The following is a 14,756-nucleotide window of genomic DNA, read 5'->3' as shown; positions in this document are numbered from 1 at the left end:
AAACAAGTCAAACTTAGCACTTACCTAATAACTATCATCCCTTCACCTTCCTGTTACTAAGTGGGAAAAAATGCATCTTGTTGTAGATAACAACAAAGCAACAGCTTTACATCTGATCATTAAAAAGAAAATTGCTAACACTGGGAAATTTTAATATTCCTAAATATTAAATACATATCTTAAACAAAGCACAATTTACATTTTTCTACTTTGTAAAAGAACACTTTTTTAATCTGTTTATTATAGTTGGTAGTAGTATTTAATAATGTGGAGCATTTTCCATAAAGGTCACTGTGACTTCTACTATAACGTTGTCACGATGCAGGACAAAGGCGAGTGAGGATCCAAATGCAGATATGAAAGTTTTAATCGTACAACACACAAATGCAGCTGAACAGACAGAACAAGACAGCAAAAAGGGCTAACAGGAAACAGGAACAGGCACACCAACATCCAACATGCAAAAACAACCAACACCAGGGAAGTGAACAAACAGAGTATAAATAACAGACAGGAACCAATCACAGCGCAGAAACAATCAGAGACAAAGACAACACACCTGAAGGAGAGAAGGAGTACAATTAATGTCCATGGAAACCAAAGAGTGGGCGGAGCAAACAATTAACAACCGGGAAAGACAGCAGACAGAAACAGGACAGAAACACAGACAGACTCATTACAAACGTCTACTACAGACATGATAACATATTTAAACTTGCACGTTTGTACAACTGATAAAATCATCAACAGTTGTTTTCCCTGTAGCTGCTGTTATAGATAATAAACAACACCAAGCACATTCAGGCCTGTAACAGCACTGTGTTATAAGTGTAATTAATGCAAAAATTCTGTTATGTTCAAAACGTTCTCAAATATTTTTAAACTTCACTGCATGAGGTGCACATGCCCTGTGTTGTTATGTGTTGTGACTCGTATATTTGCAAACGAAAAAATAAACTAATGGAAATGGCATTTAATGACATAATGCATGTGATAAATTTGCTACTTTGCTGGAAACTCGATGCTGTGTAGTGGAAATATTAAATGAGTCTTTTTATATAAGTGTGAAGTGAAGTGAAGTGAAGTGAAGTGAAGTGAAGTGACATACGGCTAAGTATGGTGACCCATACTCAGAATTCATTCTCTGCATTTAACCCATCCAAAGTGCACACACACAGCAGTGAACACACACACACCGTGAACACACACCCGGAGCAGTGGGCAGCTATTTATGTTGCGGCGCCCGGGGAGCAGTTGAGGGGGGTTCGGTGCCTTGCTCAAGGGCACCTCAGGCTGGCCCGAGATTCGAACCCACAACCTTAGGGTTAGGAGCCAAACTCTAACCATTAGGCCACAACTTCCCTATATTTTTTCAGACTAGGGAGAAAGAACAAGAGGCCCTTGTTCCAACTGTTAACATTGTATGTGCTCATGTGTTTGATAAGAAATTAAATTGGAATGTGACCTTGTTGATGTGATAATTTAAATGGGATACATCTTCAGTAACCATGGAGGGTGCATGAAAACACACACGCACACACACACACACACACACACACACACACACACACACACGCACACACACACATACACACATACACACACATGCACACAGACACACACACACACACACACACACACACGCACATGCGCACACGCACATGTTCACACACACATATACCTGTGGTACAAGAGGAGCGCTAAAACACTTGAATTTGGCTCTTCACTGTGTAGACGTTGCACTGTATGGAATACACCTTTTGCTGCAGCAAAGTAAAATCCTTTCTTTACTTTTTGCTTTTACCATCTGTATGTCTGAGTGTATTTTATACATCTAGATCAACACTGAGACCACAGCTGTTAAGAGGAAGGATGTATTTTGCTTTAGTTATTCTCAGTGCTGCATCATATACAGCTAAAAAAAAATGATTCTGATATTATTATATTATATTTGGTTCATCTTTTGAACAACTGGTATATGATATTAAGTGTTTTTTGTCTTTCATGAATATGTCTTCATAATCTAAGCTCTTTGTTTTACTGTAATGTTAAGACAGGAAACTGTGACTTTGTTCTCTAGAATGATGTAGAGTGTGATCTATGCTGTTCTTATTTAATTTATTATCTTAAAATGAACAATTTTATCAACCGAGTCCAGTTTCTACAAGGTAATTATATGGAACGCAACTGTAAAACTGTAAAAGATTACAATTAAAACTCCAGCTCATGTGTAGTATGTGTTATTGCACCCTGCTCCTCTAAAGTACATCAATCTAAACATAATCTGTTATTATAAGTAAAATGTTCAATATTTTTTATTCATGCTGAAAAAAAAAAATATTTGAAGAGTGTGACTGTTTGAGAGACAAATACTGCCTTTGCTCTGTAGCAGAGACTTGAAGAACTTTAGGCCATGCTGTTCTTCCTTGTCCTGTCTTTTTGGGCTCCGGCTGTATTGATTTCGGGCCAGGTTTGGCCATTGAACAGCACACCACGGAAAACAGTTACTCTGAGTAAGTGAGCTGTCTTTGTTGTTTTTTTTTTGCTGTTTTTTTTTTTGTAGTTTTTTCTTGAATAGATATCAGTTGTGACTTGGCTACACAACATTGCTGTTTAATGTTACTGTGATAAGCCTTGCAATATATTTTATTTGTTTTATTTATCTACCTCCTTTTGGTTTTATTTTTATCCTTAACTTCATTCCTTTTTAAGCTTGAATACCGGACAGACGTAAAAAGTATTTCACTGCATGTTGTACTCTGTATGCATGTGTATGTGACAAATAAAAATTTTGATTTGATTTGATATTAAAAGCATGTTGATGTGTTGTTGCAGCTGGATGGTTAAAAAGTGCTGATTTAAATTCTTACTTCTGTTAAAATTGCTCACCGGTTAATATAAAAGATCCCCACAGTATGTAAATAAATACATACATAAATAATAATAATCATTTTAGGGCATTGGAACATTGCAGACTTTATAATATCAGTATTACAAATACAAATAAAACAAAGCATTATTGAGTTACTGAGGTCAAAAGTTATAGTTGTGTTAAGTCTTTCTTCTACTTCACTTCTTTGTACTTTTCTTTATTATGAGCACCAAATATCTTATAATTACTCTAACACACTGGACACTAAAAGCCTATTCTGCTGTTGCTAGGTAACAGAGGACATGTCTTTCAAGAGGAGGGAGTGTGGAATTACACCACCATGCTCCTGATGGAAGACGAGGGTGTGCTCATCCTGGGAGCTCGAGAGGCCATCTTTGCCCTGGACCTCAACAACATCACACACAAGAAGTCTATGGTCAGGAAAAAGATTTCATTTGAATAATAATAATAATAATAATAATAATAATAATAATAATAATAATAGCTGCATTTCTTTCTTTATTTATTTAAGCCTCATTTCAATTTTACTTATTACTTAGGTTTATTTTCTTATATTCTATCATTTTTTAATTTTACATGTTTATATTTTTTTGTCACTGTGATTTTATTTTTGTCACCAATTTTATTTTTGCATTTTTTTATTTAAACTTGTACACTGTGAAGTACTTTAATACAAATTAAGTAGTTCATTATTATTATTATTATTATTATTATTATTATTATTATTGTTGATAATAATAATAATTGTTGTTATTGTATTATAATAATAATAATAATAATAATAATAATAATAATAATAATAATAATAATAATAATTTAGATTGTGAATGCTAAATAATTGCAACATAAAAAATAATAACAATAACAATATCTTTTATTTGTTGTTAAAATTCCTTGCTTTAGTAGTAAATTTTCTCTTGTACTGTACTTAATTCTAGATCAGTGAAGAAATATATTCTCTTTTATTTTAGGTTAAGTGGTCGGTGACATCAGAGATGCAGCGTAATTGTACGTTCGAAGGGAACACACAGGTGATCCTGCCACAACCCAAGAGATCACACCACCATCACCACCACTCTGACTAGGATTAAGTTGTTCATAATGATGAATGAATGAATAAAGGAATGGAAGAAATAAAATAAAAATGAAGTATATTAGGAACATCTGTACACCTGCACATTACTGATGTTAAATAATAATGTGGCAACTACACAATTTGGAAAAAAGGAACTAGATTAGTACTAGATGGGCTGTTCTGAGTGTCTTCAAAACTGCTGTTCTCCTGCGATTGATATTGATGTGTGTGTGTGTGTGTGTGTGTGTGTGTGTGTGTGTGTGTGTGTGTTTTCATGCACCCTCCGTGGTTACTGAAAATGTATCCCATTGTGTATCTTCGTTTTTATGTGTATATATGTAAATGCTCAAATGAGTGTAAAAAAGAATACATTTCCTAATACAGTAAAGAACCAAACATAGTCTGAGTTTTGTGAATATTAAGAACTAGACTTTACACCCCTAAGCCATGTCTCTTTCAAACCCTGGTTAGATTTAACAGTTTTGTGTAGTAAATGTATAATATGATTAGGAACAGGTATGCTATTATACAAAGCCCTGATCTGTAACTAATCTTCTTTGAGTCTTCACCTAGCCTATGAAATTATTACCTATTATTCGTCTGTCTTGTGTTTTTCTGTTAACGGATCTTTTTTCTGTCTCTTCCTGAGTGACTTCCTAAAAATTTCCTTGGACTCTGTATTCCCTGTAATTTTCCTTTCCAGACTGAGTGTCATAACTACATCCGGATCCTTCATAAAATGTCGAGCGACACCATGTTTGTTTGTGGTACCAATGCTTTTAATCCAACCTGTGATATTATGGTGAGTAAAAATTCCTCCCCATATTTTACTGTAAAATGTCCTTGCTATGATATTGTAGACATTTGTTAACATGAGTTTCAGCCTGTGTGCATGTTTTGTTGTATTATACCACAACATGTAGACATTTCATGTAGCTGTGTTCTGTCTTCCAGTCTTATAAAGACGGCAAGCTGACTCTCGAAGGTAAACAACAAGATGGGAAAGGAAAGTGTCCATTTGATCCTTTCCAGAGATGTGCCTCTGAATTTGTCGGTAGGTGCTTCATCTCTCTTAAGGCAAACTGCTCCATGACGTAACAGGCCAAAGAGCACAATGTTTAGTTAGTGATTAATTAAAAGTTTTTAGTTCATGCATTATATTCTTTTTGAAGGTCAGTCCCTTAGTCACAGGTGCTACTTATGATAACTGACATGATTTTCTGAACGCTTTAAAGGAAAGTAACTCAATGATCCCATCATTATGCTTTAATAATATAATTCTGATTGCCGTTTAGATGGACAGCTGTACTCTGCTACATCTTTCAATTTCCTGGGCTCAGAACCAGTTGTGATGCGAAGCTTAGATGACACCATACGAACTGAATTCCTGACTTCATGGCTTAATGGTAAGAACGTAAATTTTATTACACTAAATAAGGGACTGAGATGAGTCTTCTGGTTTCATATATAATTTAAAACTCAACTTCACATCTCATAACTTTATATCTTTGAGATTGTGATTGAGTAGTTTAGAGTCACTGATTAGTTTTGTTATTTCAGAGCCCAATTTCATTGGCATGAAGCATGTGGCTGAGGGAGATGACAACCCAGAGGGGGATGATGACAAGATTTACCTTTTCTTTAATGAAATAGCTGTGGAGTACGATACCTACAGACCGTTGGAGGTGTCAAGGGTGGCCCGCGTTTGTAAGGTACTCTTCCTTATAAAAGGATGTTGTTGATATTACAGTACACCATTCTTCAGGGCCTAAATAACGGTTGTGTGGTCCTCACCACTTCTTTGTTCAAACAAAGAACCTCAGGTGATGACAAAATATCTGGGTGTGGAAATATAAGCACATGCTTCCTAATTCTGAATCAGTACTTAACAAGCCAGATGTTACTAAAGAAATGCAAAAGATTAGCTAATCATTAAGATGTGAAATGATTATAAATCAAATATTATAAGATTAATCACCCTGCTTTTGTTGCTTTTATACATGAATAGAAAACTTTTTTCCTATTTGCAAGTTTTTTTTGTTTGTTTTTTTGCTTACGTAATAAATGCTTAAAATGAGAGATGTTATCTGCTTATAGAACAATACTTTTACCAAAAAATATTTTTTTGGATTATATATTGTTAATTAGTAAATAAATATAACTATTGTCACTTGCTGTCATTTTCTGCAGCATTGTTCTCATACCCTCTGTTCTCTCCTTGCTAGGGGGATGTGGGAGGACAGCGGACATTGCAGAAGAAGTGGACGTCATTTCAAAAGACTCACCTGGACTGTCCTGTCCCTCAAACCTTTCTACCACTTCTCATACAGGATGTGTTCCTCTTCTGCCCAGACACCTGGAAAACCTGTATGTTCTACGGTGTCTTCACTCTTGAGGGGTGAGTAATGTTCAGTTCAAAAATGCCAGCAGAATATGTTTAAATAACTGCAGTGAAGAAGACAAGTTGTGATTTTGAATGTAATCAGGATTGTGGTTGAATACCAGACCAACAATACAGTCAAACCTTAAGCCAGAGGACTTAAACATTACCATTTGTGTTAGATCAGCCTGAGCTCAAGGGCATGCAAAGGTCAAAATGGTTAGGTCAAATGGGAAACCTAACAGGCTTTAGGTTAACATCTCACTGTTATTTATGTTCAATCATCGTTTGCCATTAACTTCAGAATTAAACATTATGGTATTAGTTTGATTGGCACAGTGCTTTAGTGGTTAGCATGCTTGCCTCACACCTCAAATGTTTGGGATTTGATTCCCACTGCTGCCTTGTGTAAAGGGAGCTTCCATGTTGCTTTGCTTTCGGGATATCGTCCAGGTACTCTGGTTTCCTCCTGCAGTCCAAAAACATTGTAGGCTGTTGGATAGTATCTCTAAATTTTACCCCAAGGGATAGGCTCCCGGTTCTCCACAACCCTGTGTAGGGTAAGGTTTATAAACGAAGGATGTATATGCAATGTGTTCCCATTATAATGTATTTTAAATCACACTATTTATTTATTTGTTTCTGATTCAGACATTACATATGATTTGTTTAATGTAATAAAGGATACATAATGTACCCATACACCAAAGAGCACCATACAAACGCATATTTACACACTTATTCACACCTTCGGGCAATTAAGTACAGCCCATCCAAGTGCTGCATGTTTATGGATGGAAACAGGAACATGGAGAGAACTTATGGAGAAAATCTCCACACAAATTCACAGGATCAACCTGGGGACCCTGGCAGTATGAGATGGCAATGCTGCACCACCTTGTGGTCTTTATATTGCATACACCTGTATGCATACACCTTATTATTTAGTACTACACACTCATATAAAAACCTCAGACAAATTCAATTATGCATACAATTGCCTACGAAACTAATTATTATTTTTTTTAAATGTTTTTACTCTGATATGAAATGAATACATTTTTGGAGGTTACATGCTGCAATAAGGTGTACTCAAATATTATCTAAGGGAGTCAAAACCTGTAAATCAATGTAAATCAAGGAAATGCTTAAAAATATGTTTCTTCCTGTTTTTTCTTCCTATTTGCATATGTGTAAAGCTGTGACATCCAGTTAAAAACAAAAAAAATTGTAGAAAATAGTCATAACTGTTGCAGATCCAAACATTAATTAGATATAATTTTATTAACCACCGACTTATGACACTTGTTTCATAGCTGTGATTTTACTAACAGGGAAATGCCGGAGTACTCAGCAGTGTGTGCGTACAGGATACAGGACATCAGGGATGTGTTCTCTAAAGGCAAATTCAAATCGCTATACAGAGATGATGATTTTGAAGCATGGGTGACATACTACGGACCTGTGCCTGACCCTAGTCCCGGAGCTGTGAGTTCAACATTTACCAACATATTCTACAACAATCATTTTTATTTGTTAGCTACAGTGATGGAAAAATGACTTAATTAAGTCAGTATAATAGACAGAAATATTATCATTTACTGAGTAATAACGTACATAGTGATGTGCATGGTAACGTTTTAATTTGTATCTTTTGTCTCCAAAACCACCACCTATGCAGTAGTTAATTATTTGCTTTGTGTTGCTCTCTCTATGTGTGCATGTGTGTAGTGTATTAACAGTAAAACAAGGGAGAAAGGGATTTCAACGTCTTTGGACCTTCCTGATGAAACCCTTCAGTTCATCCGAGACAACCCACTGATGGATCAGGCAGTGAAGCCTTCTGAGCAGCCCCTACTGGTGAAGAAAGGAGCTGTGTTTACTCGTATAGTGGTGGCCAGCACTACTGCCCTGGATGGGAGCAGCCATCAGGTCATGTTTATTGGCACAGGTAGATAAATATTTAGTGTACAGTTTACATAACTTATACAGACTTATGTATGTATGTGTTAGTGTTCAATCAATTGTACAATCTTTGTAACAGCAAGCGGTTCAGTGCTGAAAGCAGTCAACTATGATGGAAAGATGGTGATAATAGAGGAGGTGCAGCTCTTTAAGCAGTCCGAGCCAGTAAAGATATTGCGGCTCTCCGTCACCCTGGTAAGCCTCAGAGCACATTTACATTTTTTCCTCCCTGAAGCTACAACAAAATATTATATATTTTTTTGTGTAATATTACACTAATTAATTGATTTATTAAGGGGACGAAATAGTTATCTATTTACTTAGGGAGAATGATAAAATGTATTTTCATTGAGTGAATTGTTTTTATTCTTTTGATAAATTTACAAAATATTATAGAAATATTTTTTTTTTCTACTTCTTTTAATACATTTTAGGGAACATGCAAATCTAAGATATTATTTTTTTTTGCCCTCATCATTCACACGAGTAGATCTAAAATAAAATAATAGTTAATGACTTTCCCATCATGGCTATCCCAGTACTCATCTGATTCATTTTATTATTCCTACTTGTGATTCAGTTTTAGTTTGATTCTGTTATAGTTTGACCATCTTTTTAATAACTGCTGTACATATTGTTTCAGGGTCAGCTGTATGCAGGCTCAGAGGAAGCAACGGTGCAGATGCCACTTAGTACATGTGACCATTACGCTTCCTGTATGGACTGTGTGCTGGCCAGAGACCCGTACTGCGGCTGGGACCTCAGCACTGAACGCTGCATTGCTATAAAAAACATTCATCCAGATACACACAGGTACTCAGCATATACTTCTCAGCTGCTGTAATATAGTGTTGTAAGGAAAAATCATGATGTGGTGTGCTGCAAAAAGACAATGGGTGTGACGTGACTTGAAGTTTACCTTTAAGTAATTATTCATTACTTTTAATTATTAACTTTGATTTTTTTATTAAATAACAACACATTAAAAGTTTATTCATCACAGTATTTTACAGTATTTTTTTTACTCTTTATTGACCTAAATTATCTGGAGCTAACAGTAGCGTATTAAAATGAACACACATGTAAACCTGATGTGCCTTCCAGCTAGATCTATTGTAAGTCTTTGTTATAGAAAATTTCACTTAATCCACAGCACCAATCAGAATCAAGACTCAAACATCACTGTGGTTTAAAATATTGAATTGACTGCTCTAGAGACTGTACTATAGACTGTGCACATGTGGGAATGTTAGATACATTACATTTTCAGTCATGTTCATCTATTTTTTCTCCTGCAGTGAGGTGGTTCAGAGTCTGAGAGATGGAAATGCTGCACGTTGTCCTGCAGTCGGTATGTGAACAGGTGGCTTTTTATGCCCACTGGCTCAGATAGTAAATTCAGATAAAAGTGTCTTGTATGGGTAAATATATGTGCAGAAATGGTTTAAGTCCATTGTGACTTGTCACTAAAAGTAAATAAGACTCTCAAAGACTGTTGTTTTTGTGTTACAGAAAGTACTACGATCATTGAAACCTTCAATCTTGGCAACGAGGTCAGGTTGCTGTGCCAGCCAGGATCAAACCTGGCCCGAGTGCAGTGGAGCGTAAACAATCACACACTTCAAAACTCCAACAAGTACAACATTCATCACAACAACCTGTTGATCCTCAATGCCTCTGACAGCGACGCCGGATTCTACACCTGCACCTCTGTAGAGTCCTCCAATGGTAACGACTATGTCATCCAAAATGCTACATACGAGCTGAGGCTGGGAAACTTCACTGAGCATAGTTTGGTCCAGCCTCAGGCAGAGGAAGATCAGAACACTCACTTGGCCCTCGAGATCCTGGTCATCATACTAACACTGATGATATTTGCTCTTGTGGTGTGGGACGTCTACAAAGGACATTTTGCCATCCTGAGATGCTTGGAAAAAGCTGAGGGAAGTCCACAGAGTGTGTTTTACATGGAATAAGTAAAATTTACAAAATTTGTCTTTTGCAAGTTTTTGCACTCATATTTTTCTAATAAAATGTACACTTGTGATATTAAGTAAAATCTATAAATTTCTGAGGTTGAGTAAAATTAACAAAGCAAATAAGTACACATAACATACTGATCTGATGTAATTAATTGATATAATTAAGTAAAACCAAGCTGCACACTTGAAATGTTTTTGTTCTCTGGATGTTCATAGACATTAATCTGTCTTGTTTACCCAACTTTGTTTAAACATTGTCACATTATGAGAAAATGTAGACCCTGAAACATTCAGAATGATTGTTTCTGTTATCATTTACATTTTACTGGTTTCATGTAATGGTTTTAATATTTTCAAATGCTGTGTTAGAGAGTATTTTAAAATAAGCAGTTTGTTAATGAAACTTGTTTTTTTTTTTTTTTTAAGTTTAAACTATTTTTAAAAAAAGAGCACTTGGACATGGACTTGCTTAATTTACTTAGAAGACAGGATTTATTTGTAACAGCAGTCTGTTAATATCACTTTGTTGATTCTGTCCAGTCTCTGCATAGACATGCAAGTTTAGATGGCTTGATTAAGCAAAAGATTTATAATCATTTATAATCAAAAAATGTCATTGGACTTTACTTTTTCTTGAGCTGTTAAATTCTTATTCTTATTTTTAAGCATTGATCTTAAGCAGGTTTCTGTAAGTTTTTGTAATTTCTTACATTGAAGCTCTTAATAAATACTCTTGATTGCACATTTACTGTCACAGTACTGATCTGTCATATCGTAACAGTGACTTGTTTTATTTACCTTAAAATAATTAACAACACTTAATAAAACAAATAAAATTTTATTAATAGAGAAAACAGTTTTTAAATACCATACTACCATCAAGTCTTCTTGATTGTCATCTTTACAAGAGGGATGAGAAGTTAAGTTAAATGCATGATCTGAATTGGTATCCACTGCCATAGAAGTGTTGGAATGACAGTGAGCTGAGTAAATATCTTTAAATCTGAATATTTCATTTGCTGACTCTTTAAATTACTTATGTGGCAGAAATGTTATAGCTTAAAGGTATAGTTCACCCAAACGTGGACATCTGCTGTTTATTTATTCACTTTACATCCTCCAAGATGTAGGTGTTTCTTCAGTAGAACAGATTTTTTGCTAAGACCACACTCCTAGGTGGTCCATGAAATGCACACCCTGTGGTTTGTCCAAAAATCATTTAGTTGCAACATACTGTAAAAGTAATCTTCACAGCTTGGCATAAAGCCTTTGCAAGTCATTTACAGGACACCCGGTGTAATGCAGAGAAAAGCACTGGGCATCAATGATACCTTCTGATTAGTGGCATCATGTTTTAGAAGGTTGTATTCAGAAGTGTTGCCAGGTGCTCTTAAAGTATAGCTGCTTCTGTTTTTGTGGCTGGTCATAGATAAACGAGTACAAAAAAGAAGCAAATGAATAAATATGGGAAATTACGCCCCGATACAATCATGTATCAGTGATTTCATAGGCTGATGAAAGTAAGAGCTCACTATGGAGTCTATCACCCAACACTAGCAGCGATTAACTTTTGTGATAAATCTATCTGCTTTTTGAACACTCAGGAGGCAGAACCTGAGAACTTGCATTATCTGAATCACTGGGGACTGCAGTTTTAGCTAAAAAAATTCTTCACTGTTCAAATGTAGAAAACAATGTTTTCCTGGTTTATAGCCGTCTAATTTGGACATAAATTCCTCCTTTATCTGTAAATAGATAAAAATACTAACTTATTGCTAGACAATCACCACAAAAAAAAAAATACAACAGCTCCTTTATGAGCACCAACTATTTATCAAGACAACTTTCAGGAATATAAACCATTTTGCAGGATGTAAATAACACTAGAAACACTAGAAACATACACAAACAATTGAACAAAACACAATCAACAGAACATTTAGAATTGAACTGAAAATTAAACAAACATCTTTAAATCTTAATTATATGAGTGAAATAAACACAAAAATGGAACAGGAAGTGCTTCTGAATATGTTTAACTAGTAACCCTGGACAATTTTGCAGGGCGAGTTTTCCATAATCGCAGTGCATCTGGTTGTGCTTGTTCCTCCCAAAGCCTGTGTGCACACAGTCAAATAAGCGAGCCTTGCCGGTACTTGTCAGCCCACATGTACATTTTCCCAGTCAGGGGCATCTTGACGCTGAACTTGGCCTCGTCACCCCATTCCATCTTTTGCGCATCGTGCAAACCAGTGGTGTAGTCCTCAAAAAAAAAGTGGTATACTACTACCCCCGCCCACCTCTTAAACCCCATGTTCCCTGCCACGCTGCCAAAACAAGAAAAGCAAAAACAACACACAGAAGTCAATGTTTGCATTTACATGACATTAACATTAATGCCTTTAGCAGACACCTTTATCCAAAGAAACTGAAAGTGCATTTGAGTTACATACATTTTATCAGTTTCTGTGTTCCCTGGGAATCGAACCCACAACCTTTGCGATTTTACCGTAATGCTCTACCATAATGCACTCATACACTTATATAAAAACTATTTGTCATTCAATTATGCATTGTTTGTTCAGTTACAGTATGTTCCAAACATTTTTTATATCTATTGTAACATGGACTGTGGAAAAGTGGCATAAGGTTGATTTTTTTGATGAATCATCTATTGAACTGCATCCCAATCATCGCAAATACTGCAGAAGACCTATTGGAGCCCGCATGGACCCAAGATCCACACAGAAAACAGTCAAGTCGGTGGAGGAAAAATCATGGTTTGGGGTTACATTCAGTAGGGGGGCGTGCGAGAGATCTGCAGAGTGGATGGCAACATCAATAGAGTGAGGTATCAAGACATTCTTGCTGCCCATTACATACCACAGGAGAGGGCAAATTCTCAGCGTGATGGTGCTCCTTCTCATACTTCAGCCTCCACCTTTCTGTCTTAATTAATTAATTAAAAATCAAAGCTTGATAAGAATTTATTTTGGTAAAATAAGCTTAATCTAGAGTCCTTTGCCTTTCATATGTGCCACTTCTGATTTCAAAGTTATTATCTGTTGTTCCTACAACTTGGATAGGCGACAAGACTTTTGTCAGGGAGTGTATGGATAAATTTAAATTAATTAAATATTTCAATATGTTTATGCATTACAGGATTCCTAAAGCAAATATTTTATAGATATAATTTACATATTTCCTCCCTTATAGATTCAGTGTGGAACCTGCACAAAATGGTTCCACATAAAATGCCTTGGGACGACAGAAGCACAAATACCGAGCGGACATATCCCTTGGTATTGTGCATTGTGCATTGAGCTAAAGCAAGTACAGAGACCATAGAGTTTAACCTATAATAGCTCTTATATAAGCAGCAGGATTACATATGTTTGACAAAAGCTGATTTACAAATTGAAGTTTACATCACAGTGAAATGTATATTGTTGTATATTGTTTATAATGCAAACAATAAAAATAATCCAAAAGCAAGGTTTCTCAAAATAAGTGTTGTAGTATAACTATGAGGACATCAGTGATGTGTGAGCTGAATTTGGTGACAGTACAGTGTATTACAGTGAAGTTATTGAATATAATTTCTATAATAGTGAAGTTATGGAATTATTTTCATATTAAAAAAATCATAAACATTATACAAAAAGACATTTCCCCAAAATAAGAGTTGTAATATAACTATCAGGACATCAGTTATGTGTGAGCTGAATTTAGTGACAGTCAGTGCATTACAGTGAAGTTATTGGTTTTTTTTATTATGAAAATCATAAAAATGATACAAAATGACATTTCTCCCAAGTAAGTGTTGTAGTATAACTATCAGTGATGTTTGAGCTGAATTTGGTGACAGTGCAATGTATTACAGTGAAGTTTTCGGGTTTGCACTTTGCAGACGGTCCCTTGGAATCTGTTTCTCAGTCCGTCTGCACATAGAGACTTATGTATTTTTTTCCACCAAGGAGGAAAGCTGATATTGAATTTGAAAAAAGCTGGCCACTTTAATTTCCATACTATCTTTCAGTTCCAAAGCAGAGGGTTGCATAAACACACCTGTGACCTGCAGCTGTCTGCGAGCGTGTGCCAAGCGGGAGCTCAGAGGGCTGTAGGAGCACAGGACTGTAAAAACCTGAGTCGTACTCGGCCTGGCTCTACTGGATCAGATCCTGCTCCATCAGCACGGACTCCCACTGATCTGCTTTATCTCCATCCTCACCCTCATCTGCTTCTCTTCCTCCCTCAACTCCCTCCTTCTTTTGCAAGAGGCTCTGGAGCTCGGCCCTGGGCTCTCATCTCCACTCTCATGCCGGGAGAGGAAAGCCAGTGGCGGTGCAGCACCATGGATAGCGCTGGTGATGAGTGGAGGAAAGTGCGCAGCACCAAGGGTCAGCACCGCTGATTCGGAGTGCAAGGCGGGGGCAGCGAAATTCCCGCCAAAAAGAGGGT

General features: G+C 36.2%; 1 protein-coding gene across 1 annotated transcript in view; it reads left to right on the top strand.

The window, feature by feature from the left end:
* Positions 1-2,413: 2,413 nt before the first annotated feature.
* The window catches only part of LOC132846261 (semaphorin-4E-like), a 21,178-nt gene continuing 8,835 nt past the window's right edge, over positions 2,414-14,756 (top strand). The window contains exons 1-14 of the mRNA XM_060870902.1: positions 2,414-2,513; positions 3,163-3,308; positions 3,865-3,924; positions 4,672-4,770; positions 4,923-5,022; positions 5,264-5,374; positions 5,529-5,680; positions 6,194-6,366; positions 7,683-7,836; positions 8,080-8,299; positions 8,393-8,508; positions 8,957-9,126; positions 9,612-9,664; positions 9,826-10,121. Coding sequence (XP_060726885.1) covers positions 2,414-2,513; positions 3,163-3,308; positions 3,865-3,924; positions 4,672-4,770; positions 4,923-5,022; positions 5,264-5,374; positions 5,529-5,680; positions 6,194-6,366; positions 7,683-7,836; positions 8,080-8,299; positions 8,393-8,508; positions 8,957-9,126; positions 9,612-9,664; positions 9,826-10,121 — 1,950 coding nt within the window. The remainder of the gene's footprint in view (positions 2,514-3,162; positions 3,309-3,864; positions 3,925-4,671; positions 4,771-4,922; positions 5,023-5,263; positions 5,375-5,528; positions 5,681-6,193; positions 6,367-7,682; positions 7,837-8,079; positions 8,300-8,392; positions 8,509-8,956; positions 9,127-9,611; positions 9,665-9,825; positions 10,122-14,756) is intronic.

This window comes from Tachysurus vachellii, chromosome 1 (genome assembly GCF_030014155.1).
Source record: "Tachysurus vachellii isolate PV-2020 chromosome 1, HZAU_Pvac_v1, whole genome shotgun sequence".
Classification (NCBI taxonomy): Eukaryota; Metazoa; Chordata; class Actinopteri; order Siluriformes; family Bagridae; genus Tachysurus; species Tachysurus vachellii.
This window is presented reverse-complemented; position numbering and strand designations above follow the sequence as displayed.